General features: G+C 40.6%; 1 protein-coding gene across 2 annotated transcripts; it reads right to left on the minus strand.

The window, feature by feature from the left end:
- LOC142402005 (myelin protein zero-like protein 1) lies at positions 1 to 24,346 on the minus strand. 2 transcript variants are annotated; one of them, XM_075487450.1, is made up of 6 exons: positions 24,174 to 24,346; positions 18,642 to 18,823; positions 16,371 to 16,581; positions 11,075 to 11,204; positions 5,505 to 5,610; positions 1 to 4,718 (listed from the first exon to the last, which is right to left on the minus strand). In XM_075487450.1, the coding sequence occupies exons 1-6, from the start codon at positions 24,244 to 24,246 to the stop codon at positions 4,623 to 4,625; spliced, it is 798 nt and encodes a 265-aa protein (XP_075343565.1). In that variant the 5' UTR covers positions 24,247 to 24,346; the 3' UTR covers positions 1 to 4,622. The 2 variants fall into 2 exon arrangements, with proteins under 2 accessions (XP_075343565.1, XP_075343564.1); XM_075487449.1 differs by having other exon boundaries at positions 5,457 to 5,610.
- Positions 24,347 to 25,383: the final 1,037 nt, after the last annotated feature.

Genomic DNA, 25,383 nt, shown 5'->3' on the forward strand with positions numbered 1-25,383 from the left:
TGATTGGCCAGGAGTAGGTTTTATATAAAATTTGAACAGTGGATACAGAGGCGATATTATGTGTATAAAAAAATACATACAATAAAAGGAAAATAAATGAATCTTATCTTTTTTTCTATTTTGAGCAGATGTTCAAGTTAGCAGATGAAATGTAAAAGGCACTAAATGTACAACATTCCAGTTTTAAAGACGTTAAACTGAGGCCAAGGTCACTGAGAGATGAACCAAAAAACAAAACAAAAAAATAAGAATCACAGGGCATTGTCGTCTTTGATATGCAAGACATAGTGCAGATTTTACATAACATAACATATCAAACAATTCGCAAATAACACACAACTATTTACCATCGAAAAAAAAAAAAAAACACGGAGCACGCACTTTTAAGACCGGTCGTGGGCGAACGGTGCAACCTTCGTTCACTCACGTCACCGAGTGCTGCACATATCAGTTTGGTCAAATCGGGAGGACTTTCATAATTTATAGTTTACATCACAATTTCTACAACAGCACTAAACACTGCAACAAGTCACGGTCAGGAGCAAAGCCACCAGCAGTTAATGGGTTGTCAGTATCAAACGTGGTTGTTCTTTTTTTTATGGTCAGTACATCGAAATGAATGCTGCTGAGTAGTGAACAAAGCAAACAAGAACCAACGGAAGAGACTTAAACAGAGAAGGCGGAAGGCGACACGGTGCCTGCATTGGGTGTTATCAAAATGGACGGAATTAAAGATGTCTTCGGTCAGATGGCAGCTACGAATAGAGGTTGAGAAGCGTTTATCGCCCCTTTTACAATGCGAATTCGCTTTTTTTTTTTCTCCCTGTTTACTGAAACATGGACACTCCAATTATAGTTATTCAATGAACATGGACATAATGTGTGGACTCTCAGCTTTCATTTGAGGGTATCCACGTTCAAATTAGATGAAGGGTTTAGGAATTTCAGCTCCTTAACATGTGCCACCCTCTTTTTAAAAAGGGACCAACAGTAATTGGACAATTGACCCGAAGGCCATTTCACGGGCAGCTGTGGGCAATTCCTTCATTATGTCATCGTCAATTAAGCAAATAAAAGGCCTGCAGTTGATTAGAGGTGTGGGCGCTTGCATTTGGAAGACTTTTTTTGCTGTGAACAGGTCAAAGGAGCTCTCCATGCAGGTGAAACAAGCCATCCTTAAGCTGCGAAAACAGGAAAAACCCAGCCGAGAAATTGCTATAATATTAGAAGTGGCAAAATCTACAGCTTGGTACGCCCTGAGAACGAAAGAAGGAACGCACTGGTGAACTCATCAAGGCAAAAAAAACCTGCACAGAAGACAACAGTGGTGGATGATGGCAGAATCGTTTCCATGGAGAGGACGAACCTCTTCACAACAGCCAAGCAAGTGAACAACGCTCTCCAGGAGGTAGGTGTTCCGATGTCCAAGTCCACCATAAAGAGAACGACTGCATGGAAGTAAACACTGAGGGTTCATAAGCCTCAAGAATAGAAAGGCTAGACTGGAAGAAAGCAAGCACAGATCTGGAAAAACATTCTTTGGATGGATGAAACCAACCTCAACCTCAACCAGAAATGATGCCTAGAAGAAAAAAAAAAAGTACGGAGAAGGTGTGAAACAGCTGGTGATCCAAAGCGTACCACATCTGTAAAACGAGGCAGTGCGACGGCATGGCTGCCGGTGGCACTGGGACACCAGTGTTTATTGATGTGACACAGGACAGAAGCAGCCGAATGAATTCTGAGGTGTTCAGAGACGTACCGTCTGCTCAAATCCAGCTAAATGCCGACTTGATCGGGCGGCCCACAAACAGCATCCGATGTCCATGACTTCAGGCTGTCGTTGCCAGCAAAGGGTTTTCAAACAAATATTAGAAATAAACATTTTATTTTCAGTTATTTAATTTGTCCAATTACTTTTGAGCCACTGAAATTAAGGGATCGTATTAAAAACATTTTGTTCACATTTTTGTTGTTCAACCCGCTGAATTAAAGCTGAAAGTCTTTTTCCCTTCAACTGCACCCGAGTCGTTTCATTTAAAAATTCATTGTGCCAATGTACAGAACAAACGTTAGAAAAAAGTTGTTTCTGTCCAAATACTTATGGACCTGACTGTCTTTGGTTTTCTGTAACTTTAACGACACAATCGACCCTGCTTTAGACGAAAAATAAAAAAAACCTGCTTTCAATGTTTCTTAAAAATGAACATCAAGAAAATCTATAAATTCCATATCTTGGTTCAACGGTCGTCACATTACTAGAATGCAGAAATGCCTGTAATCTCAAAGTTTGTGTTATACATTCAGCGGTATTACTCATAAGCTGACAAAAAGAGAATTCAAGCTTGCAAAGCATCACTAAAGTATGAAGAAGGTTCAGGAGTGACTGCATCAGGAAACTGTTTAAAGCAGACCGCCTCGCCCGTTTTCACGACTTCCCTCAACGTTGCCTCTTCTCATCTCTGGATCTGGGCTCGCAGCCATGTTGACACCCCAAGAAATAAGCAGCCATTTTAGTTAAAAACATGACTGAAAGCAGCAGTTTCTAGTTCTTTTCCCATTTTAATCCGAGCACATCTTCCAGTACACGATCTTTTGCTCTAAAAACCTGTTGAAATGTGGGCAGACGCGTCCCCTTATCAACACCCTCCAGATCAAAGACCAAACAAGCCTAAACAAATAACGGCCGCCTGAGAAAGCGCGACGCTGCTAATCATTTTCACCTGTTGCAGGAATTTTCCTGTTTTAAGCAGTCGTAAACATCAACATTCACTAAATAATTGCAATTCCTAACTAAATGCGCAGCAGTGTAACTTCCTTTTCAAGCAACGGATCGTTGACTTAAAGCTCAACGAATTTTAGATTTATTTAGATGTTTTTTGTTTGTGCTGTGGACCGAAGACAAATTAATTCAAACCATTTTGAAATAACCGGATGAACCGTTGGCCGGCAGGCACTGCGCACACGTCAGAGTGTCTGCGACTAAACAATGAAGACTCAAAGAGAGAAAGCATTTAAGCAAGTCAATGACTTTCTTGACCTTCTACAGCAAAACTAATGTCCTCTAATGGAACGACATCCACACCACACTGGAATGAGTTACAGTAAACAGCACGATATCTTAAAAATGATGAGCAAGAATTATCAACAAACACTGGGCAGCTTAGCACATTTTACTGCATTCTGAATCACAACGTGATGGCTTTCAGACTGGTTGCAACACAAATATTTTCGTCGGTAAACGAAGCATAAACAAAATTAAAAAAAAAAAAAAAGACAAATTTGGCTTTAGGAATGCTGTAAGACAAACCGTTTTAAAAAGGCAAAAGAAAAAAAAAAAGTTGGAATGCATTTAAAGCTTAAAAGTATCTGGGAGAGAAAAACAAAAAACAAACAAACCAAAACAAACAAACAAACAAAAACTTGATATCAGATATTTGGCCCTTTAGAGAGGAAAAAGTTTAACATAATACATTGATTTAAAAAAACAGTTATTTTGTAATAATGCTTGTTGCGTTAGTAAATTGCATGCAAACAGTGTATTTAGAACTCCTTTTGTTTAACAAATGACATCTCCCGGTTCTCAGAAAAGGAGATCTTTCACCTCAAATGAACATTTTTTTGTCAACATGCACGTTTTCAAACAAAGCCGACATGAAATAATGAGCTGCCCAAAAAATATATTTTTTTTTTTAAAGTCACACCTACAGGCAGTGACGGAGAACATAGAAATCTAGCTGGGCAGCACTGCTAGCGTGTCTTTAAATGTACTTTAAGGGATCAAACGGAGCGACGCAAAGCCAGAGCCACTTTAAAAGTTTTTTAAACTCCAAAGATGCTCCGTGTTGCACTGAGGTGAAAATCGGAAGGGAGTTCATGTCTTTTAAAAAGGTACCACAGCAAACATGCCAGAACTTCACAGAGAGCTGAAGCATTCACAGTAACACCACGTCAGACGGCTTCTTCTGCGCAAAACTAGCTGAGCGAGGCGTACCGACTTTATATTCTAGATGTTATTACGACTGCATGCAAAGTTACTGAGGGCGATGGAAAATCTTACTCTAGTTTATTATGCCTCTACAAAACAAGATCACTATGGAAGCGCCTCCCGTGGAGATGGACTGTCTTCTGCCTGCCGTTGCACCAGTGGAAGTGATGTTCGATGGACTGCTTCAACACTAAGTGCAACAGCAGGCAGAATTTCTACTTTTCTAAACGGGGGTGGGAGGGGTTCGGGACTACAAGGATTAGAAAATATAAATATTTTACATTGGAATGATATCTGTGAAGGCATTCTTATTCTGACTCTAATCCCTGTAGTGGAGAACAATTTGAAGGCTGATGTAATGGTCCGACTGGAGTGTTTTCCTCGCTCTTATTGTTTTTACAACAAAGCACGTGGAGACATTACTTTATCATATTACAGCTTCATGCTTTCAGAGGACAAAATAAGGAGAAAAAGAGAGGGGAGGGGGAGAAAAAAAAAGAAACAAAAAAGACAAACTGCACCGATTCTGTCCCTGTTGAAATATCCCCACCCTTCCCAAGAGCAGCTGATAGAGAGGTCTCATCCTTTACTGTGTTTTTCTTTTTTTTCTTTTTTGTCTTTTTGGTCCCCATCTTCAGTTTTTACGAATGTCAGCGTAGACCACTGGCTCCATCTTATGGAAGGAGTTTTTGCTGCCCGAGTGATCCAACTGGGCGTATATCACCGGGCCCTGGAGCACAACGACAGGACGCAGAGCAGAGATGAGAGGCAGTCGGTGTAAAAAAAACAAGAAAGTAAAAAGCACATACATTCAGATACAAACAACAAACAAACAAACAGGAAGCTTGGTGAATGCAGATGACTCTCTTTTAACTACCATTACGATCTCTCTTTCTCCTCAACAGGTTTTGACTGACGGGCCTAAACAGTGTTCTGTGTGATGGTTAAAAAAAAACCTCCTGAAAACAGGCTGTTATGTACAAAGATGAGCTTAGACAATTAGTTCACACATTAATCAGCCACAACATTAAAACCACCGGCAGGCCAGGCTGTCGAAACTAAGAAAAGCTTTAAGGAACACAACAAAGAGCTCAAAGTGTTGACCCCGCCTCCAAACTCTGCGTCTTCAGTAGAGTTCCCGCCCTGAACAAACGAACGCCCAAACGCTCCCCGGCTACAAAGCTCAGGATGTGGCCTGAGAGGAGCCATACAGGTGATTTTAATGTTGTGGTTTTTAAGTGTATACTTCTTATTTATAAAGCAAAACAAACCTGACAGGACACCCGCAGCTTTACATCAAACTGACAGACTTGTGAATGGTATGAATCCTCTCGGCTGTCTGAACACCATAAGTGGACAATTCAGTAACCCCAGTTCTGCTAAGTGACCCGTAAATCTTCATCGATAACACATTTATTGAGACGTGTGCATGTAGAAAGGATCCGGCCACATTTAGTGCAAGCTTTACCGGTGAAGTGGTGGCAGCCAGCGGATTTCTTTGTCCCCCAGCTCCTACCTGTAGTGGACCCGAGGGACTGGTACACCTGGAGCCCTCCCGGCCGGACTCCACCTTCTTTCGTGGCTGCGGAGCCTGAGAGCTCACGCTTTCCAAGGACGTACATCTAGTTTAGGGTTTACGATTTGCCGTGGTGTCGAGCAATCATTGGTGCACAGTCAAATCGAGACAAACGCACATAATGGGATACAAGACAAAAAACAAAAAATAAAGCAATGAGAAGATGAGCACATGAAACAATGCAGCTGAGAGCAGATTAGAGGTGCACTGATGGCATTTAGAAGGTATCGCATCGCTTCCAAACACCCAGAATAAAATGATGCCAAGCTTTGAGGATGGATGAGATAATGATGTCATCTTTTGGCAAAATGTTAAACAGATCTGCAGGAACAACAACGACTGGCTGGAGTTCAAATCAGTGTGGATATGTTGTTTCAGATTCAAATATATGATATTATTATATATATTTCACTATTTTAACCCTATTTTAACACCTAATTTCATTGCCTTCTACTTTATCGTTGATCCACTTTTTTTTCCTGGATTGTTGGGCTGTATACGTTAAAAGAAGTCTGCGGGCGTCGACTTGGGGGTTTTAGAAAAATTACACATGCATGACTAATGATTTTTGCACGTTTCCTGCTAGAAATGCCAACATTGCTAAATATGCTCCACATACAACAGAGCGGAACCACACAAGTAGCTGTGCACTTGTTTTGTTGACCTGATGGCTCCGGCTACAAAAGTAAACCTCGTAAATTCTGTACAAGCGGGCTCGATTCCTCAAGTTCAAGTTATTTACATCATCTTTAGTCTGAATTTTGGGTTTAAAGTGTCAAATACTTGACAAAAGCTTAATTTATTACTTTATAGGACAGATTTATAATGACTACTGCACAGTATAAATAATGCTTAATCACTACTTGTTTTTAAATTCATTTAAATGATTTTATTTGTTTCTCTTTATATTCTTTTATGTATTTTAATGCTTCTTCCACTCCCTGCTGCAATGCTTTTATTTTATGTAAAGCACTTTGAATTGTTTGTACATGAAATGTGCTATATAAATAAATTTGATTTGATACTTGTATTGGTATAAAAACTTTTGCGCTTTAAATGATTGATTCTTAAATAAGTGTAGGTATAAACACCAGGCCGAACAGCTCATTTGTGAATAGACGATAAAGTTAAAAGTTATTGTTCCTGCAGAAAGTTGGCACAGTTCTCCATATTTTCTGAATTATAATCCAGAGATCTGCGTTTTTGTTTCGTTTGCAGGTCGAATCGTTAAAAAATTGTGGAAATTTGAATCCCAATTAAACAACAAATTGATCAAAAGAAAAAATATCCTTCCGTTATTTCTAGCAGGACTATTAAAGAGTCACAGGTTCTCAGTGCATCTCTAGCAAAGACACTATGACCATGAGCACAAGAATGAGAGGCAGTTCACCTGAGAAACTCAACATGAACACTGCGTGCTGAACGATTTGTTGTCCCATCATTACAAGCCGACTGAAACACTGTCAGCAAAAAGCCTGGAAACATTTCTGCCGAGTAAACGTGTCAAGAAAAGGCAAGTCGATGATGGAAGTTTATCAACCAGATGGAAACATGAGGAAGACAGTGGTTAGAGTTTGATGTTATCAACCAAAGAGGATGGACAAAAACTGCGTTTGCATGCACTTCAGTAACCTGGTTAGTGAAAGAAACCTGGATGAGCCGGACGGGGCCGTATTAAGTCAATGTGGTGCCCCTAGGCTACATTTTTCAAACGTATTCATTCAAAATCAGTTACAATTAAAGCAGCATCCATCTATATACAGTATGTAGGATTATTCAAATATCTCCATTTAAAACCAATCAATTCAATTCACTATCAATCCAAACAGCATCCATATATTAAAATGTACAGATTCAAAATGTGTATCAATTCAAAGAGCATTTGTCTATACTGAAATATATTATCAATTCAAAGAGCATCCACCTATGCAGCACTAACAACACTCCTATTATCCAGGGGGACGTCATTGCCACAGCCGTCCCAGAGCACCATAAGTTGTCTCCCCGGAATGCCAAACCACTTCAAAACTTAATCAGGGTGCTCGCTCTTTTTCCAAATCAAAATTCCAGACTTTTTTAAAACTGCTACTTTTTTTGCCAAAGACCTTAACTATATGTACTTGTAACTTGTGTGCCTACTGCCTACTTCAGATTGTACCAACTGTGTTTATTAGAAATGTTCATTTTTATAGGCTAGTATTCAATGAACAAATGCATTCTTCACAGTAAATGATGCTTTTACTGATGAAAACGTTTCAAAACATGAAAATCACAAGTACATGAATTTCACATCAAACAAGTGTCACAAAAACTATCTATAAAAAATGAATGGATGGATGAATGTGTGTAGAATTCAGTCTCTTCACTCACATCTCATCCCATTGGGCTAATACAGTACGTGACCAGTTAGTAAAATGATAGTTTTATAGCCCACCTTCCTATTTCTCATTTCACAATGCCTTTGAGCATACTGTAAAATACTACCATACATTTATTTTCCATACTTTATTAAGACTTTCACACAAAATCCAAGACTTTTCAAGGTCTGGAAAACAGTGCTTCAAACTTCCACACTTATTAAGACTTTCAAGACTTGCACAAGCACCCTGTTAATCACGGCCACAATGCGTTGCAACACCTCTCTCCAATACTTCGCCGCATCCTCTTTTTGTTGTCTGAGAACAACATCAACCGTACCGCGTTCCGTGACCTCCTGAGAAGTGCGAGCAGACACTCGCGGTGGCTTGCGCTCTTCTCGTGGGCTGTGACTCTGTCCGGGTGTTTCCAGTCAATGTACCCCTCGGTGAAAGCATTTTGCTGCCCGGCCAGGCATTTACACGCAAAACAATACACCATGCCGGTTGAAGGGGAATAGATTAGCCAATCTCTAGAGACTGACTGTTTGTTCGGCAGCTGGCATTGGAAGAGATCATTTGTAAGAAACCTGGTTTTCTTACCGTCGTGCCGTGCTGATGCTGCATATTTAGCCGTCCGGTTGTGGTAGCTGGTGGGACCGTTAGCAATAGCCAGCTGGTTGTCAGCAGTTGTCGATGTTTTTATAAAGAAACGATCTAACACTGGAACATTTTTAATTGCCGCTAAACGCCTGGAGTCTTTTTATTTTTCTCTTCGCACAACCACTCAATTGATGTCTATCCATTTATTTTTATTTTTACCGCGTTTTTTAAAAAACATGATGCATTTCACCATAGGTGGACTGGCTCAACTGACAGGTTGAGGGAGGGGGGGTTAATGTTCACATTAGGCCACTATTATCAGAATTATGATATATCGTTGCTGTTCTTATCACATTAGTTTTAACAATGAATTTTATATGAATATTTATGTCAAGTGTCAAATGTAATCATTTTAAGTGTACAAACATTCGTGAAAAAACTATTTTTAAAGTTTGTCGTGTGGTGCCCCCCCACTGGCTGTGAATGGTTGGTGCCCCTGGGCACTGTGCCGCAGGCCCATAGAGTTAATCCGGCCTTGGAGCCGGATTGTGTCACGTGTTTGAGGATGTCATCATTTCCCCGGTCACATTATGCAGGTTTTTTTGGCTTTGTTCAGACTGCAGGCCAATCAAAGGACAGACCGTCCACGCGATTTATTTGTTTCATAGTGATCTGTGTGTGGAGACATTTCCCAGCCCGTCTGCGGTGGTGGCGAGTAGAGACGCAGATACACCGGGCGATAAACCAGTGTGACAAACTGCGATTTTCTGGTGTGTGTTCCTTCTAGCTGTGCAGATGTCTCCCCTAAACATGCGAGCGCACAATTTATTTTAGCATTGTCCAAACAGTTGTCCTCCGTGTTGCGAAACGCTTTGCTGACAGCCTGCTAACGATGCTAGGGACAGACACACGCGTGTACACAACTGGATAGGTTAAAAAAAAAAATTGAAAAAAATAAAATAAATAATCAGAATATATATATATATATATATATATATATATATATATATATATATTCTGATTATTTATTTAAAAAAAAAAAAAATCAGAACTATAATATTTAAAAACAAATAGGAAAAAATAACGGCTTAGTATTTACTGTTCTGTGGTGGTACAGAGTCAGACCGTCTCAACTCCACACAGAAACAACGCATGCAGCATGACGTCACTTTGCTGCGTGCCGCAAAGCAAAGCAGAACATGAATGTCTGCGGTGTGGAGGTATTTAAAAAAATAAAATAAATAAATAAATAAATAAATAAATCAGGTATATCCTGGATCTGTTTCTGCGATTGTTCTTCCTCTTTTTAAATGTTCTGTAGAAGTATCGGATCGGGGCGGGGGGGGGGGGGGTCCCTAATTAATAACGTGAACTATTTTGAGGTTTGACCAGGTTTATCTATTCATTTACTTTACATTACAGTAACCATGTTGTTCATGTGTCAGTTAACAGATTAACTTTGAAGTAGAGAGCTGACCAGGCTACTTAACTGCATGCAAACGCATGCAAGGACAAGACAAGGTGTTGCTTAGTCAACAACAAGCGCATTAGCAGATGTTAATGGAGCAGGTTAGTAGAAATGAGTTGTGTAGACACGCTGTAAGGAAGGAAAAATGACTGGCACCAGTGCAAACGGCAACCCCAAAGTTTGCTGGTACGGCTCACAGGATCGAACCGCTCAACGGCCGGGCGAGAGCAGCGAGACGTTTCCTGACCGAATTAGTCGGGATGCCGTTCCAACATCTCTCACATCTGAGCTCTAATACCAGACTTCTCACCGACTTTAACAAGGATCATGAGAGAGTATTTGCTGGAGCATGCGGGATCAACATGGTCAAACTATCTCAAGCAATCAAAATCTAGTTTTAAAAGAAACACTATGTTAATAATTAGTAACTGCATTAGATCACCCAAAAACACGTCATTATTTCCCAGTAAGTACACAGAGTGACCCGTCTCCCATGCAGGAAAGGTTAGAATCAGAAAACTTTATGGGTTCCTTCTTTAGAAATAGAAATCAGCCTGTGATCGAGGCCCACACACACGTACCCAGACAATAAAACCTTGCATGCAGCCAAAATCATTCCTGTTTGAAGCGATCAAAGAAAATTATACACATCTGGATTTAAACACAGGAAACAAAAATGGTTTGTAAAGAGAGTCAGTTACGACCTGATGAATAAATCCCTGAAAGAGTGAAAAGATTCAGAAGATCTCCCCCATCATTCAGCTGTGAAACAACCTTTTCATCAACAGCATCAAACATTTTCAGAGTAGATTGTGAGCAGTAAACTCATTTGACGGAGTAGGAAAATATATGACATTGATTCTTTTTCCTGATAGAATTTGATCAAAAATCGCTGATTGAGAAGAAGACTCGTGGCCAAAGTTTTAAATAACGAGAGACGTGTGTGTAAAAGTGAAGATCTGTGGCTTCGTTGCCGCTGTAAACGCTGTTGGTTTCCAAAGTTTTCTTACTTTGGAAAGGAGCTCGAGTCAGAAACTAGATGCTGTGTAACATTAATGTCACCAAAGTAGAAATAGCACACTTACCCTTCGTAATCATGGCGGTTGTGAAGCATCCTCATGACAAGGCAGGCAGCAACAGCGATGAGGACGAGCACAAATAAAGCACCGCAAACTCCTCCGACTATCATGGCCGTGCTGCTCTGAGGCAGAGACTCTGCAGGGACACAACAGACACACTCAAAGAACACATTTACAACTGCCCTTCTTTTTATGCACTCACTTGTTCTTCCTTGTTGAGCAATACCCCACATGCATGTTAACCTTTTTGAGTGAAATAAATCCTCTTGGGAAACCCACCGTTTCACTTTCTTCATACACGTGCACAAAAGGCAGAAACATAGGAGAAATATCAGTTACATGTGAAGAGATCCGAGTCTAACTCGGACCTACAGCAACCCGTTGTGCTTTTCTGTATTCCTCGTTTCCATCAATCACTTTGCAATGTTGGAAGTTCATGTTACAGGTGGGCGAAGTTTTCAAGGAATGAAATACATTAATACAGTGCACAGTGAAAATGAGTACACCCCTGTTGAAAAGTAACATTTTGAACAATATTTTAATACACACACAAGTTATTCCCAAAACGTGCATAGAGTAAGTTTAATACAACATCTGTTCAGCTTACAACAGAAAAGAAAGATCAATAATATAACTTAAATGACCTATTTGTCCATTTTTGTGAAATTATGCTGGTGCAAAAGTGAGTACACCCCTATGTTAAACTCCCTGAGAATGGGCCGTGTTGGCCCGAAATGTCATGAAATGAAAAGGCATTAAAAGGGAGGTCATCGTTGTGCGTTTCATCCTTGCCTTACATTGAAATTTTACATTTTGAGTCTGCACCAGGCTAAAAGAGACGTGTGTGAGATTTGACTGAAATCCTATGGAGAGTATCATGATCTGCTTCAGTAGTCACAGTACATGTTGACAAGCATGTTTCTTTTGGTGAAATTCAGCTTCCTACTGTTGATGGCATCCATACAGCCCCAAACCATGTCACTCCCACTACTATGCTTGACTTTAAGCATGGGGCACTTTTCTTTGTACAAATCACTTTTTACCACCACACAGGCTTGACACCATCGAAAGCAAATTTGTTCATCATTGTCTCATCAGAGACAAACAAACTAAGGATATGGATTGCTGGAACCATGTCCTGTGATCTGATGACACCAAGATTTGGGAATAACTTGTGTGTGTATTAAAATATTGTTCAAAATGTTACTTTTCAACAGGGGTGTACTCATTTTCACTGTGCACAGTATAAAAAGGAAGAAACACGCTGCTGCGAACACCGTGAATAATGCCGTTCTACTTTTGCAACACGGTGAAGTCCGCTGCAGATATTTCTTGCAGCCATCTGCTGAAGACTCTTTGGCCACTGATGCCACAGAGCATTGCATCACGGGGCAGCACTGCCACACCGCACGGCCACCGGCCTAAACGGAACCAGTGTGAAATAAAAGAGTTTCTATCGTAACAAACTGCTGGAGGCAAAGATCCTCGGCACATTAGGAAAGTTAACACAAGAAGCGTGGATCCCTATGAAATACAGAGCGAGGTCTGGTTAATGCGACCTCCACTCTTTTCTTGGGATTTTTTGTTTTCCTGTGTGTGATTTCCATAAGTTTTGCAACCGACACTGGAACGTCAATTAGTTTCAGATGCTGAAACAGATTTGTGTCCGTACATCTTACAATTAGTAAGATATGGCACAGCCTACTCTGTGGAATATGTATATGACAACACAACCCCCCAACGACAACAAAAGTAGAAATTAAGATAATAACAATATAATAAAAACAACAGCAAAAAAAAAAAAAATACCACTATAAAAGGCCGGTTGGTATCACACTATGGTCCTCACACCCCATCAATCTTTTTTTTTCCTATAATGAACAAAAAATATATATATTTGCATTCAACTCCACTTTAAATTGTCGGTAGTTTTTTTTTATAGCAGAAATATCACAATGTTTGTTTATCCTCAAAGGAAATGTGACAGCTCTCTCTTGAGTAACTGCATGTGGTACACCGAATAAAAGCCTCTCAGATGGTTTTGATTCAGGGCTTTTTGAAAGTTACACACACAAAAAAAAAAAAAAGGGACCCAACAAACCTGAGGAAAGGTTTTGTGTCATCAACATAACTGGCCTTCATTAGTGCCTTTTTTCCCTGTACGACACTGCAGTGAAGGATCTTTAAGATAAGTTGAGACATGCGGCAACAGTTTCCACCGTTAACCTTTAGGGGATTTTAACCCTGTTTAACTACCAGCTAACGGCTGCCTGTTGCCTTTGGCCTCACAGAGACGGGAACTAGAGCGGCTCCAATCAGATAAAAGATTAACTCAGTACTTACTGTAAGTACTTGGGTAACGAGGATTTTTTCATTTATTTTTTAAATTGTAGTTCTCCAGTAAATAAAACCACAATAAAAAAGGACTTTCCTAGAAAATATTTAGGAGTGCCGCTTTTGAAAATGCCCTTTGAATGCACACACTGCAGACACAAATGAGATTCTCTGTAAAGGGGCCACATCACTCGCTCAGTATCCACACCATGTACAAATAACACTATGCAACCCAAAATAAAACACAACCTCAGAGTTTTACCACAACTTTAACTGGAGTGTCGCTGCCTACTCATCCATCCAGCACGTACAAAAGCTTTGTGTGTTTAGACGGAATAACCAAAGCAGCTCTTTGTGAGAGCCAACATAAAAGGAAAAGAAATGCAAACACATTTGACTCTCTTTTGCCGCAGTATTGCTTCCTAGATACAAAGATACAGAACAAACTGGCACCTGGCAAAACGCACAGCCGCCGGTAAACCCAAAATAACGAGCCGTGGCGTGAACTCATTCCCTTTTGACAACAGATAACACAAGCGCACCTGCTGGATATCTGTGTTCTGTTAGAACAATTTACACGTTCGAAGTCTTCCGCCACAAATAGCGAGCGCCGTTTCAACGTAAACTATGTGTTTTCACTAAGTTTTGGACCACTGTCGTGACAATATCATTAAAAAATGTTGATGTTGGTAGAAAAAAGAACCCCAAAAAACTGATGACACATCTTTTCAAAAGTGACCGTTTTTGTGAGTGACCACAAAGTTCTGAGAGTCGAGGTGTTCAGACCAGTCATTCCTACTCTTGTAACTTTTGAATTACTGTGAAAGTGACACAAAGAGCCAAAGTGCACGTGCGATATTTGCCTTTTGCACTTGATGGGACGGTACATAAAGTGGAGTATAACAACAGTCTTTGTAGAGTGACAGTTTTCTTACAACAGCATTTCCTCCCATCACGACGGTTCATGTCAGCGTGGTTATTCTATAAGTGCCAACGGTAGATGGAAGCAGCTTAAACCACCTTTCTACATATCTAAACTTATTGAAGAGTCATCGCTAGGGATGGGAATTGATAAGATTTTTACGATTCCAATTCCATTTTCGATTCTGCTTAACGATTCGGTTCTTTGTCGGTTCCCTTATCGATTCTCATTTGGAGAAAAAGGACAACAAACCGGTCGATTAGCATCAACTTTGTTTAGTTTAGAAGTAACACGAGTCATGACCTCACAAACCCAACAACGGTGAGGTCCACATTGGTCTATCATGGCCTGGGTAATTTAACTCTTCCTGCTCTGGTGAAAGGAGAAGCTGGAGGTAGAGGTGAACTGGGGGTAGTACCACCAGCCTCTGGCTCTGAGCCAGTCAGGCTCTGTCTCTCATGATTTCATCTAAATGTAATGCCTGAGAAGGCATTCATTTAACCTTAACCGTTACTAACAGCAGCTTTTACAATGAGGCAAATGGTGCTAACATGATAGGCAGTGTTTGTTAGTTAGTTAGTTACCTGCAGTGTTAGCCGAGGACATGCTAACGTTGCTAACGTTGCTGCTGGGTTCAGATTCACCAACGTTAGTCCGGAGCAGATCGAAAACGCGATATTCATTCATAGTTATTGCATGTTGGTAGTATTTCCTCCCTTTGGTGAAATATTCACTTTGCAAGTTGCCCTGTTGTCGTCTTTTTTAGGGATGTGTAACCATACTTTCGAGCGTTTGTACCGCTTGGGCGCCATGTTTACTGTTGACTGCTGGCTGCGCTGGACTCGCCACGCAACGCTGCGCCCACTGGAATCGATAAGGGAATCATTCGCAAAATGGCCAAACGATTCCAAGGAATTGAAACAATGGGAACCGGTTCTCAACAAGAACCGGTTTTCGATTCCCATCCCTAGTCATTGCTGTGCTTTTAAAGGTTTGATTGCGTTAGTGATAATATAGCTGTTAACACAATGTTTACTGCACCTGAGAACACTTTCAGCACATTTACTGATGTTTTTCTGTCAGAAGCTGCACCGTGGAGCTCAGAGAGCCGAACATTTCTTAAAACCTTTCTGTGCATCAAGCTAACCAGCACGCGGCATTGTGCTAAACAAAACGGCAAAGGGTGGGAGTGGTCGAAAACATTCTTTTTATATCTGCAGCTCATTAATCTGGCTTAGATTCTACTCGGTGCTGCAGCTGATTATCACAGGTGAAACCATGGAGGAGGAAAATCCACAGTGCTGGTATTTATTCATTTTAAAAAACCAAAAAAAAACAGATCTATCAGTTTCCTCTAGACAGCTGAGCATGTGTCAAATGAGCCTGCCGCTGCTGTGTGTGTCTGTTAATGTGACTGCTGTGGTGGTTCACATTGGTGACACATTGAAAGTGATATGAATATATGACTGGGTCTGATCTAAGTGAGACTTCCACTGCAAAACATCACAGCACCGGGAGGATCATTCACACATGACTCACACCCATGCCAGTTCCCACCAGCTTACTGGAAAGTAATGCATATCTAAAAAGTGGCTAAAGATTACACTTGATGGAATCCAGGTCACTGTGTCTGAAACTGCAGCCGTCCAGTTAATATCGTATCATTAACTTACACTGAATGATAAACCGTGGAGCGAAAAGCCACACTGACCGATAAAAGTCTCCTCTGATAAAAACAAAAACAGGACAGATTGAGCACAGCAAGACAGAAAAATGCAGAGAGAAGAGCGCTCTGAGGCTGCAGCCTGACGGACCAATCAGACTCAGGCATCTGCGAGTGGGTGAAGACAACTTCCAAGTGTCTCGCCAAGGTCATGGTCCTGCTCGCACTGAATCAGGAGGAATGTCCTTTTAACAAAGCCCGCTCGCATTCATCTAATTCTTAACGCCCTCCCTGTAGCTTGGACTGACATTCGTGGGGAAAAGAAATAATTACCTTCACGTCAAGAGTTTAAATTCAAAACAGATATTTCAACAGTAAGTCACCTTTCAGGACGACTCTGAGCTCCGTCCGGGCCTGTGTGCCCTTCACGTCAGGCGGGTTCTTCACGTCGCAGAAAAAGGTCCCGTTGTCGCTGAACTGAGCCGGACTCAGCTGTATCGAGACGTCCCTCTTGTTGATGTCTCCAATAAACTGCACTCTATCTTTGAACTCATCTTGCCCCGGAAATCCTTTTCCATTAGAGAAATAATAAATCTGCAAAGAGGGGAAAAAAAAATTGGATTAAGTATTACAACAGGATTGGAGATTCCAGTAAAAGTATTCAGTGCACACAAATCATGCTGCATGTACATTACACTATGAGGACAATAAGGGTGTAAACTGCTGCCTTTACATTTAAAAGTTTCCTCGATCACAACAATAATCTGAACAATAATCAATGCGCTAAATAATTACTTTCACATGTCTTTTTTTTAATTATTATTATGAGAGACACGCAGCAACCAGAAACAGAGGGCAAAAGTGAAAGTAACGGTCATATTCAGCCATATTTATAATACTAGAACACTTTGTACAAAGGTCAGTGTTTATGTGCCGTTTTTAAACAGCAGAAATATTTAAAAAAAGGTTCACAGCCATTAAAACTGGTTCTGCTGCCCATGCAACATGCATTACAATAAATCACACAGGTGTTCACGGCAAACCAATAAGGTCAAAACAAGGACGTGCCAACTGCTGCGTGTCCTGCTGTGATGCATGGAAACCTGAAAAGGTGCAGCGCAACACAGAGACGTGCAGCTTCGTCTATATTCGGAGTGCATGTAGCACCACAGAAATGGAGTCGGGAGAGGTCAGTGGCGACAATAGTGTAAAAATTAACGTCGGGGGGGTTAAAGATTTGTCAAAGAGTTAAAAACACGTTGGAAAAAATTAAAAAAATAATAATAAAAACTAATAAAAATCAGCAGCTTCTCATCCGACGTCTGCAGTGACTGCTTTAAAACAAACAAAAACAATACATAAAAGAATAAACAACAGCAGTTGTAGATGTCGATGTCCATCACGGCCCCAGACTGACTCAGTAAACAGACGCATCACTCTGCAGCGCCTCTACATTAACACGGTGTGGATCTCTGGAAGTCTGAAAACGTGACACTTGTATGCGTGTTTTTCTTCTATTATGTAACACCAGAGATGCTGTAGCTACCAGATGCTAGAAGATAAAACAACACTTGTTCATTTTTTTTTCATTCACAAAATTGATTCGTAATGAGTTTATGCTTTTTGCTCCAGAGATAAATGGCCTGAATTATTTTCTAAACTGTTTAAATTCTGCAGTACAAGAGCCACGTCCGTTGGAAACGACAAGAAAGAATAAAATAACATCTGGATAATCTCCTCTCTCGCTCAGAGATCCGCAGAATTTGGAACACTTTGCCGTCGACTTTAGAGCTTTTCCGTAAAGTAAAGTTTGTTTGACAAGACAGGGCGGACGCTTTAAAGAAAACATTTTTCCTGGCTCATTGTGCAACACACGATGACTGCATACATCTGTTCTCACACGACTGCAGTGAAAATTAAAGACCCTTTGGCTGTGTCATTATATTTGCAGGAGATCGCAGCGGAGAGGGGGGGCCCCGCCCAGCCTGAGAGCTCTGTAAACAAAAACCAGTGTGTACTATAAAAAACAAAATATTTAAAAAAGGGACTTTTTTTAATCCTTCACACTTGCAGGATTCCATACAGCTGCCTTCTGCATTTACTTTCTAATTAGCAAGACTTAAACATGAACCTTTAAGAAAAAAGCTGCTGTTCACGGTGTCTTTTGTTCTTTAACGTCTCAGCATGACTTCAAGGTAAATCTCTGTTTGAAACGTTCATCAGTGACGAGCTTCGTGAATTTTTTCTCCTGCGGCCGAATCAGTCTGCTTGCTGAGAGAGTTTGCACTCCCAAGCAAACTTGGACGGAAATCGTGCCACCGAAAGCCAGACTTTTACAAAGAGATATAGTGTTGTCAGCGGGATACGCAAATGAGAAATAAAACAGGGAAATTAGAAGTTCGATGAGATAAAAGTCATGATGCTGGAGCAGAAGAAGGGCCACAATAAACCCACACACAACTAGTATCTAATGTAAAGATACATAAAAGCATCATAAAAGGAAACAAAAAAAAAACAATCAAAATGAGCATTTAACCCGGAGGAACAGCCGAAGCCTTTCTTCGTGTGTCGGGAACAGATAAAACAATCACAGGAAAACATCCTGAAAGTGTGGGAAATCTTCCCCCGAGCGGATACGACCAGTGGGAACTTACCACATACGGCGCTTTGGAGAACTGATTGTCGGGCTGACTCGACTGGAAGGTCCAGGTCACCGATGTGGAGCTGCTGACCACTTCGCTGGACTTGAAGGTGCATCGAAGAATTCCCGTCGTGCCGTTCTGTACAATCACCTCGGGGTCGGCGTGTATGTCGATAGCCGACGCGTGTTTTGGGACTGTTCATAAAAGGGGGAATAAAAAGGTTCCCGGTGTTAGGAAACACGACAGTAATAGAGCTTAAGACCGAGTGCATATTTGTGGGGGTGCAGACGGAAAGCAGCCCCGCATTAAACCAACACTGGGCCCTGCAGGAGGCTACTGGGGAGACAATGACTTACCAGCAGGAAGCTCACTTTTAAGAAGGAGGCTGCTGCATTTAAAGGCTTATCAGATGCCAAACACATGCTTTCACAGCAGAGAAAAGTTCAACTGTGACCTCTGAGAAGCCATCAGGAAATATTAAAATTCAAAACATCAAGGCCTAAAATGCTGCCTTTAGAGTGGCATCCATCGTGCCTTAAAGCCCCCTTCGGGGTATCTGTGGATTCAAAACGAATGCTTTTACTGGCACTTTAATAAACACCGTTTCCCCCAATATCCCCTAGATCTTTGCAGGCTGAGCGTCACAGTTCAGGAGACACACTGTACTCTGTAGACCGGAGCGGTTCCGACTACAAAGCTTAAAAAAAAACTGAAGGTCTTTAACCCACGCATGCAGGCTTGAACCACCCCTCGGTTCTTTCGCTCTTGTAATCTTTTAAAGTGGTCTTGAGCAACAGTTTGAGACTCTGGAGGTCTTTCAAGGCTCTCCTCTGCCTTTTCACTCATTTTCATTTCAGTCCTTGTGTAGGATTTACATTCTCGGAGGAATGTGTTTACTTTTTGGGGTTTGTTAAGCACTTCACTCTGACCTATGAATCATTCAGAAGAAACAAAATGCACCCAACTCAAAGGGTGAACCAGCGCTGCGTCTATACATATCAGACAACCGAGGGAGGAGCTCATTTAAATTCTGTCTGTGGGCACTTTGTTGCTAGCAGCCCGTCACAAAGGCACATCATTTTTTCCCCTTATTGCACTTGCATTTGTGTAAACTGTAAGAGATAACACCGTTTGACAGATAGAAAATAGTATTTCTACAGCAACACGGCGATTCCCAAAGAGCTGAAATCATGTCACAGCTCAGTGCGGCATGCAGTGTGTCCTTAAAACCTCCCTGAGCACGCTTACTAGTTGTACAAAAGAAAGAAAATGTTTGGAAATCTTTTCCCTTCGCTTACCAAACCATAAATCTGTGAAAGCGAATAGCAAATGACACAGGGATGTTCACAGATCACATAAGCATGCTGTGCCGCATGAATTGAGAATCCATCAGCGTGTTTTTTCTGACCACAGAAGCTCAGACTTAAACGCGGACGCTCTCCTCTGCAGACAGAAGCTGAGCTCTGTGGTGCACAGTTGTTCCGCTCACTCAGAGATGTCACCTCTGCGCTCAGTGCCGGGTTGACACGCGCGCGATTGTGCGATGATCCGTCTACACACACACAGGGAAGTTTTGTTTCCTGTCTGTGAGTCACTGAAACATCATCCAACGCTGCCATGATAAACAGCTCGTAGAGCCGGGACAGCGTCCGCAGTGGAAAGCACAGAAGAGTCGAATGATCTTTCTTTGCAATGGAGCAAATAGACAAATTGGTTCAATTATTCCGGAGCACATAAAAGACGGTGCAGTCGTTTTAAATGATCTCAGCCAAATCCAAAATGTACCTGCACCTGGCGCATGGTGTGTGCTTTTCTCTGGTCAGTGACAAGCTCTCAGGGCAGCTTTTTTTCTTCTTTTTTCAAATTTTCAATTGTTTAGCAAATAAAGCGACCAAGCTGACATCTTGCACCCAGAGATGTTATTCAGATCTAGATCGGTAGCACAGAAAGTCCACAGAAAAGCAAATGTTGACATTTGAGGAGCACAATGGAAGACTAAAAGCCTCAATTATTTTTGGCACATCGGCTAAAAAAAAACAAAACACAGGCTTATGTTGTCCCGCTTTAGGCAAGGAAGAAAAAAAAGATGAAGATACAAACATAAGTAGTAAAATCTGTCAATGTCTGATTTATTGGCACGTCTGTCGTTGAAAGACCTTTGAGCGCGATTCAGTTATTGAAGCGCAAGGAAATTATTAAAGTGCTCTGGAAGCATTTCCCAGAAATCAATAGTTTAAATCCATCCCTCGCTTTTGTCCATGTCTACCTTACACCTTCAGTGCTTTTCTGTAAAGTTGGGAGTCGTTTTAGCAGTGAGCGCCTGCTCTTTTCTGACCGGCCGCGTGCCTAATGAACGACAGCATGAGGAGTGCTGTGCGGCATCAGATGTTCGTCTGCGTGTAGCACCTGACTGCGCTTAACACAGACACAGGTTGACTTCAGACTGAGAGACGTGTGCATCGTTCGGATGTGTCATCTTTCATGTGGGTGACCTGGGTTCAAATCCCCTGCATGAAAGGTACTACCTCCAGTAGGGGTCCTGAGGCAAGACCCCTGTTACCCTTCCTGCCTACCTGTAAGTCGCTTTGGATAAAAGCGTCTGCCAAATGCATAAACATATAAAGTCATTCAAACAGATGCGTGAACCGATTCTGCTCGGTTCGTTTCTACTAAAGAGAACGGAAGAATAATCTGTGCAACCGATGGACTCTGCACAATCCCGAAGGACAAATTCACGTTGTATTTTTTGACAATGTTCGTAATCATATTATCAAGGTGCAAAGTAGAAAGATAAAAACAACAACAACTTGTCTCTTAAAGTGCTAACGGCATCGCTTACTGATTAATACCCTGTCCATAAGTGGGGAATGTTTGACTGTGCACTCACCTTCATTGCCAATTAGTTTTGCACAAGGATAACAATCTTTTAAAAAAAAAAAAAAAAAAAAAAAGGAAAAGGGTCACAAGCTTTGCAGACAGGAACACGTGACCCTCACATTGTTTTCCTACAGTCAGATCATCTGAGAGGCAACATGTAATGCAAAAGGAGAACAGACAGCAAACAGATCCATATCTGTAGAATGAAGTGACAAATTCAGACATCAGTAAGAAGTCTGTTGGAGACAATTTCACAATGAAGGAAATGTCTGTCATCCATTTCCCTTCCGTCAGATGATATCAGCATGAGATTCAAAGCAGAGAAGCAGTTAAATCCCTTCTCTGAAGCAAACACTGACTCATTACGGTTCTGAATGTTACTTCCTGTTTGTTGTACGTTCATAACAGACAGTCACCGATTCTGATGCGTGTCATTTGTGGCATGAAATGAGTTTGGGACGCTGCAAAGCTAAATTAATCACAGTCGACTTAATACAGTACTGGTAGTGTTGGTGTTAAACAAGCTAAACTAAGCACTAAAGTTCATGTTGGTGGAGAAGCAGCATTGTGCTGTTATGCTGCAAACAAGTGGAACAAACTACTAGTGGAGATTAAACTTTCAACAAATGGAGACATTTTTAAATCCAGGTTAAAGACATTTCTGTTCTCGTGTGTCTATGCATGAAATCTGCACGACATCTTTGAACTTATCTGGACTGTTGCTTGTTTTTAAATTCATTTAAATTATTTTATTTGTTTCTCTTTATATTCTTTTATGTATTTTAATACTTCTTCCACTCCCTGCTGCAATGCTTTTATTTTATGTGAAGCACTTTGAATTATTTATACATCAAATGTGCTATATAAACAAATTTGATTTGATTTGATTTGGTGTGGTGTGGCCAGATATACTAAATACTATAAAGAAGCATTTGAAATGAGAACATTAGAACATATTGCAGCACCAATACGGCCCCAATTCATATTTGGTCCAAAATTGTGATGTCACAACTGCCAAAACTCCTAGCTTATTGTTGTTATCCGCTGTCTAACTGAACAAATTCACAGGCCTGCAGTCTTGTGCTATCAAATCTGATGTTAAGCTTCGTCGTTTGGGTCAGGAAGAAGTTAGACAACAAGGAAATGTGATGCTATCTTAGGTTTTTGGAAGCCGAGCCAGTCAATTACCGACAGAGTTTGTCTTAGTAAAATACCACAACCTACAACCAGTCAACATCCGTGACTCAAATCAATCCTGAACATTTTGAAAATGTTCAGGATTGGCATCTTGCCCAAGGAAACTGTAGAATCCAGAGATCAAACCAATGACGGGCATCACACAAAAAACACGCACGTTAAACAGGTAGAAATAACGCAAAACATGCACAAAGAGATGAAAAAACATTATTTTCTTGATATAGACTGTCCACTGTACTGTACACAATACAATATTAGGGACTTGGACCAGTTCCATACTGTCACTGATCATGATGATGATCATCATCATCACTCATCAAATATTTGACTGATCATCACCATATTTCTTTACAAACATTCCTATTTTTAAGAGGAAGCAGGCTACCAACTCTGGTGGCCATCAGATTTTTCCAGGTCACCTGTTTTTCCAAGCATTTGAGACAAATATCTTCTTAAAACACTACTTGTGTATCAGGATACGTCGACTGGAAATCCAGATTTCTATTATATTTTTTAAATTACTTATATATTTTTTAATATTCGCACTCTTTGAACTGTTTTTGGTGGCTTTAAATTTCGTTGTACCATGTATAATGACAATAAAGGCATTCTGATTCTGATTCTGATGTCACAACTGCCTAGCTTATTGTTGTTATCCGCTGACCAACTGAACAAATTCACAGGCCTGCAGTCTTGTGCTATCAAATCTGATGTTCGTCGTTTGGGTCAGGAAGAGGTTAGACAACAAGGAAATGTGATGCTATCTTAGGTTTTTGGAAGCCAGTCAATTACCGACAGAGTTTGTCTTAGTAAAATACCACAACCTACAACCAGTCAACGTCCGTGATTCAAATTCTAATTCAAACCCTGAACATTTTCTAAATTTATTTTCCAACACAGAAAATAATAATATTCTAACCTGGTTTGTTAAAGGACTACTCCCGGGTGACACGTAGTTACACACGGCTAACAAAAACAGTCCCCGGCTACATGTACGATAGCACACCTAAGGACATGTGTGTTATAAAAGATGCATTTCGCGTCGGTCAGTCCAAAACTGTTGGGGAATCGGTGTTTGCGCCCAACTGTGATTTTACAACAAACTGGTTTAGCCTCCTTAATTATTCCAGGACTGGTCCACCGTCACCTTCCAGTCGAAGGCACTAAGCAGGGCGGCAGCCACCTTCCACACCAACCAATCCCCATTCAGATTCTGCTGAATTTAACCTCTAAGTCACGACTAACTGCCATTTAACTGCCATTCCTCTGAAAAAAAAAACAATGTGTCCGAGTGTGTTAGATACCAACTCTACCTGCGAGAAAGAACAAAGGCGTATTAATCAGCAGGATTCAGGATGGGGGGGTGTAACATCGCTAGCAGGCTATCCTGATATCCCATCTAATAAAATTAGCTCATATTTAAAGCATTTCAAAATTGAACCTTAACCCGTGATAGCCCTCGGTACTCACCTAATGCAACGTATAGCGTAAATCCGATCAATAAAATCCGCCTGCAACGGGTATTCGACCATTTGGGATCCATTATGTTGTTGTAAACAGGAGTAATTCCTATGCTTTTTTTTTTTCTTTCCCCACCTCTGCCGTCCAAATCTCTTCTTTTTCGTTGGAAGGCAACAAGGGCAGACGCCCTAATCTGAGAGTAGCTATCGCCCCCTGCAGGTTGGCCAGGTAGCTACAGTTACCCTCCACAGACGGGTTACATAGTACATCCTGGAAAAAAATCATCTAAACTTTCACAATTGCTTAAGGCGAGACACTACAGGTGAATAGGATAATAATTTAAAATAATACATGGTTGATATATGTGTAATGATGTGTGTATTGCCTTGTGTATTTTGTAGTGATGTAAGTTTGCTACTGGACACCTTAATTTCTCTCGGGATTAATAAATTATACTCTACTCTACTCTCTACTCTAGATATCACCATGAAACTTCCTCAGTTGATTACTTATACAAGTATGAAAAAAATGTATTACAAGTTTTAGAAATTTGTACGTTTATTTATGCAAATGAGGCATAATCTCATTAAATATGCGCAGATTTGCATATATTTCTGGAAGATAGTTCTGAACATATGATAAAGCCAGGTGCAAAATTCTTTTTTTTTTTCATTTTGTTTACACACAAAATGAAAAGAAAATTACAGAGGGATTTCATTATAATCTGCTTTCATTTCCTAGGAAATCAAAATATACTGTCCATAGTCTAAAAAACAAATTTTTGCCATATTTTTTTATTATATCGTCACATAAATGAGGCCAGGAATGATTTATCAACAAATCCTTCTGTAAATATCTTCAGAATACTGCTAAGTGTATAACTGGAAAGTTTGGTGTTAGTAGGTGCTCCATAGGCTGAGATATTGATACTGGAAAAATACAAAAACGGCATTTAAAGATTTAAATAGGGGAATTTATTTTGGTAAATTTGGGCAAAACGTACTGCCGCAATTAAACAAAATATGATGAAATAAAAGTTTTAATTTATGTTTTCAACGTTTTCCAAGAAATGAGTCCAAAGCAGTTATTTTCTGGCAGCTTATTTGTCAAACTTAATTGCATTTGAAAAATATGAACACATTTCAATTTGAAGCTAAATGACAGCAGGCGACAAAGATCCAACAAATGACCAAAGAGAGAAAAATAATAAAACTAATAC

The sequence above is a fragment of the Odontesthes bonariensis genome, chromosome 16 (assembly GCF_027942865.1).
Source record: "Odontesthes bonariensis isolate fOdoBon6 chromosome 16, fOdoBon6.hap1, whole genome shotgun sequence".
Classification (NCBI taxonomy): Eukaryota; Metazoa; Chordata; class Actinopteri; order Atheriniformes; family Atherinopsidae; genus Odontesthes; species Odontesthes bonariensis.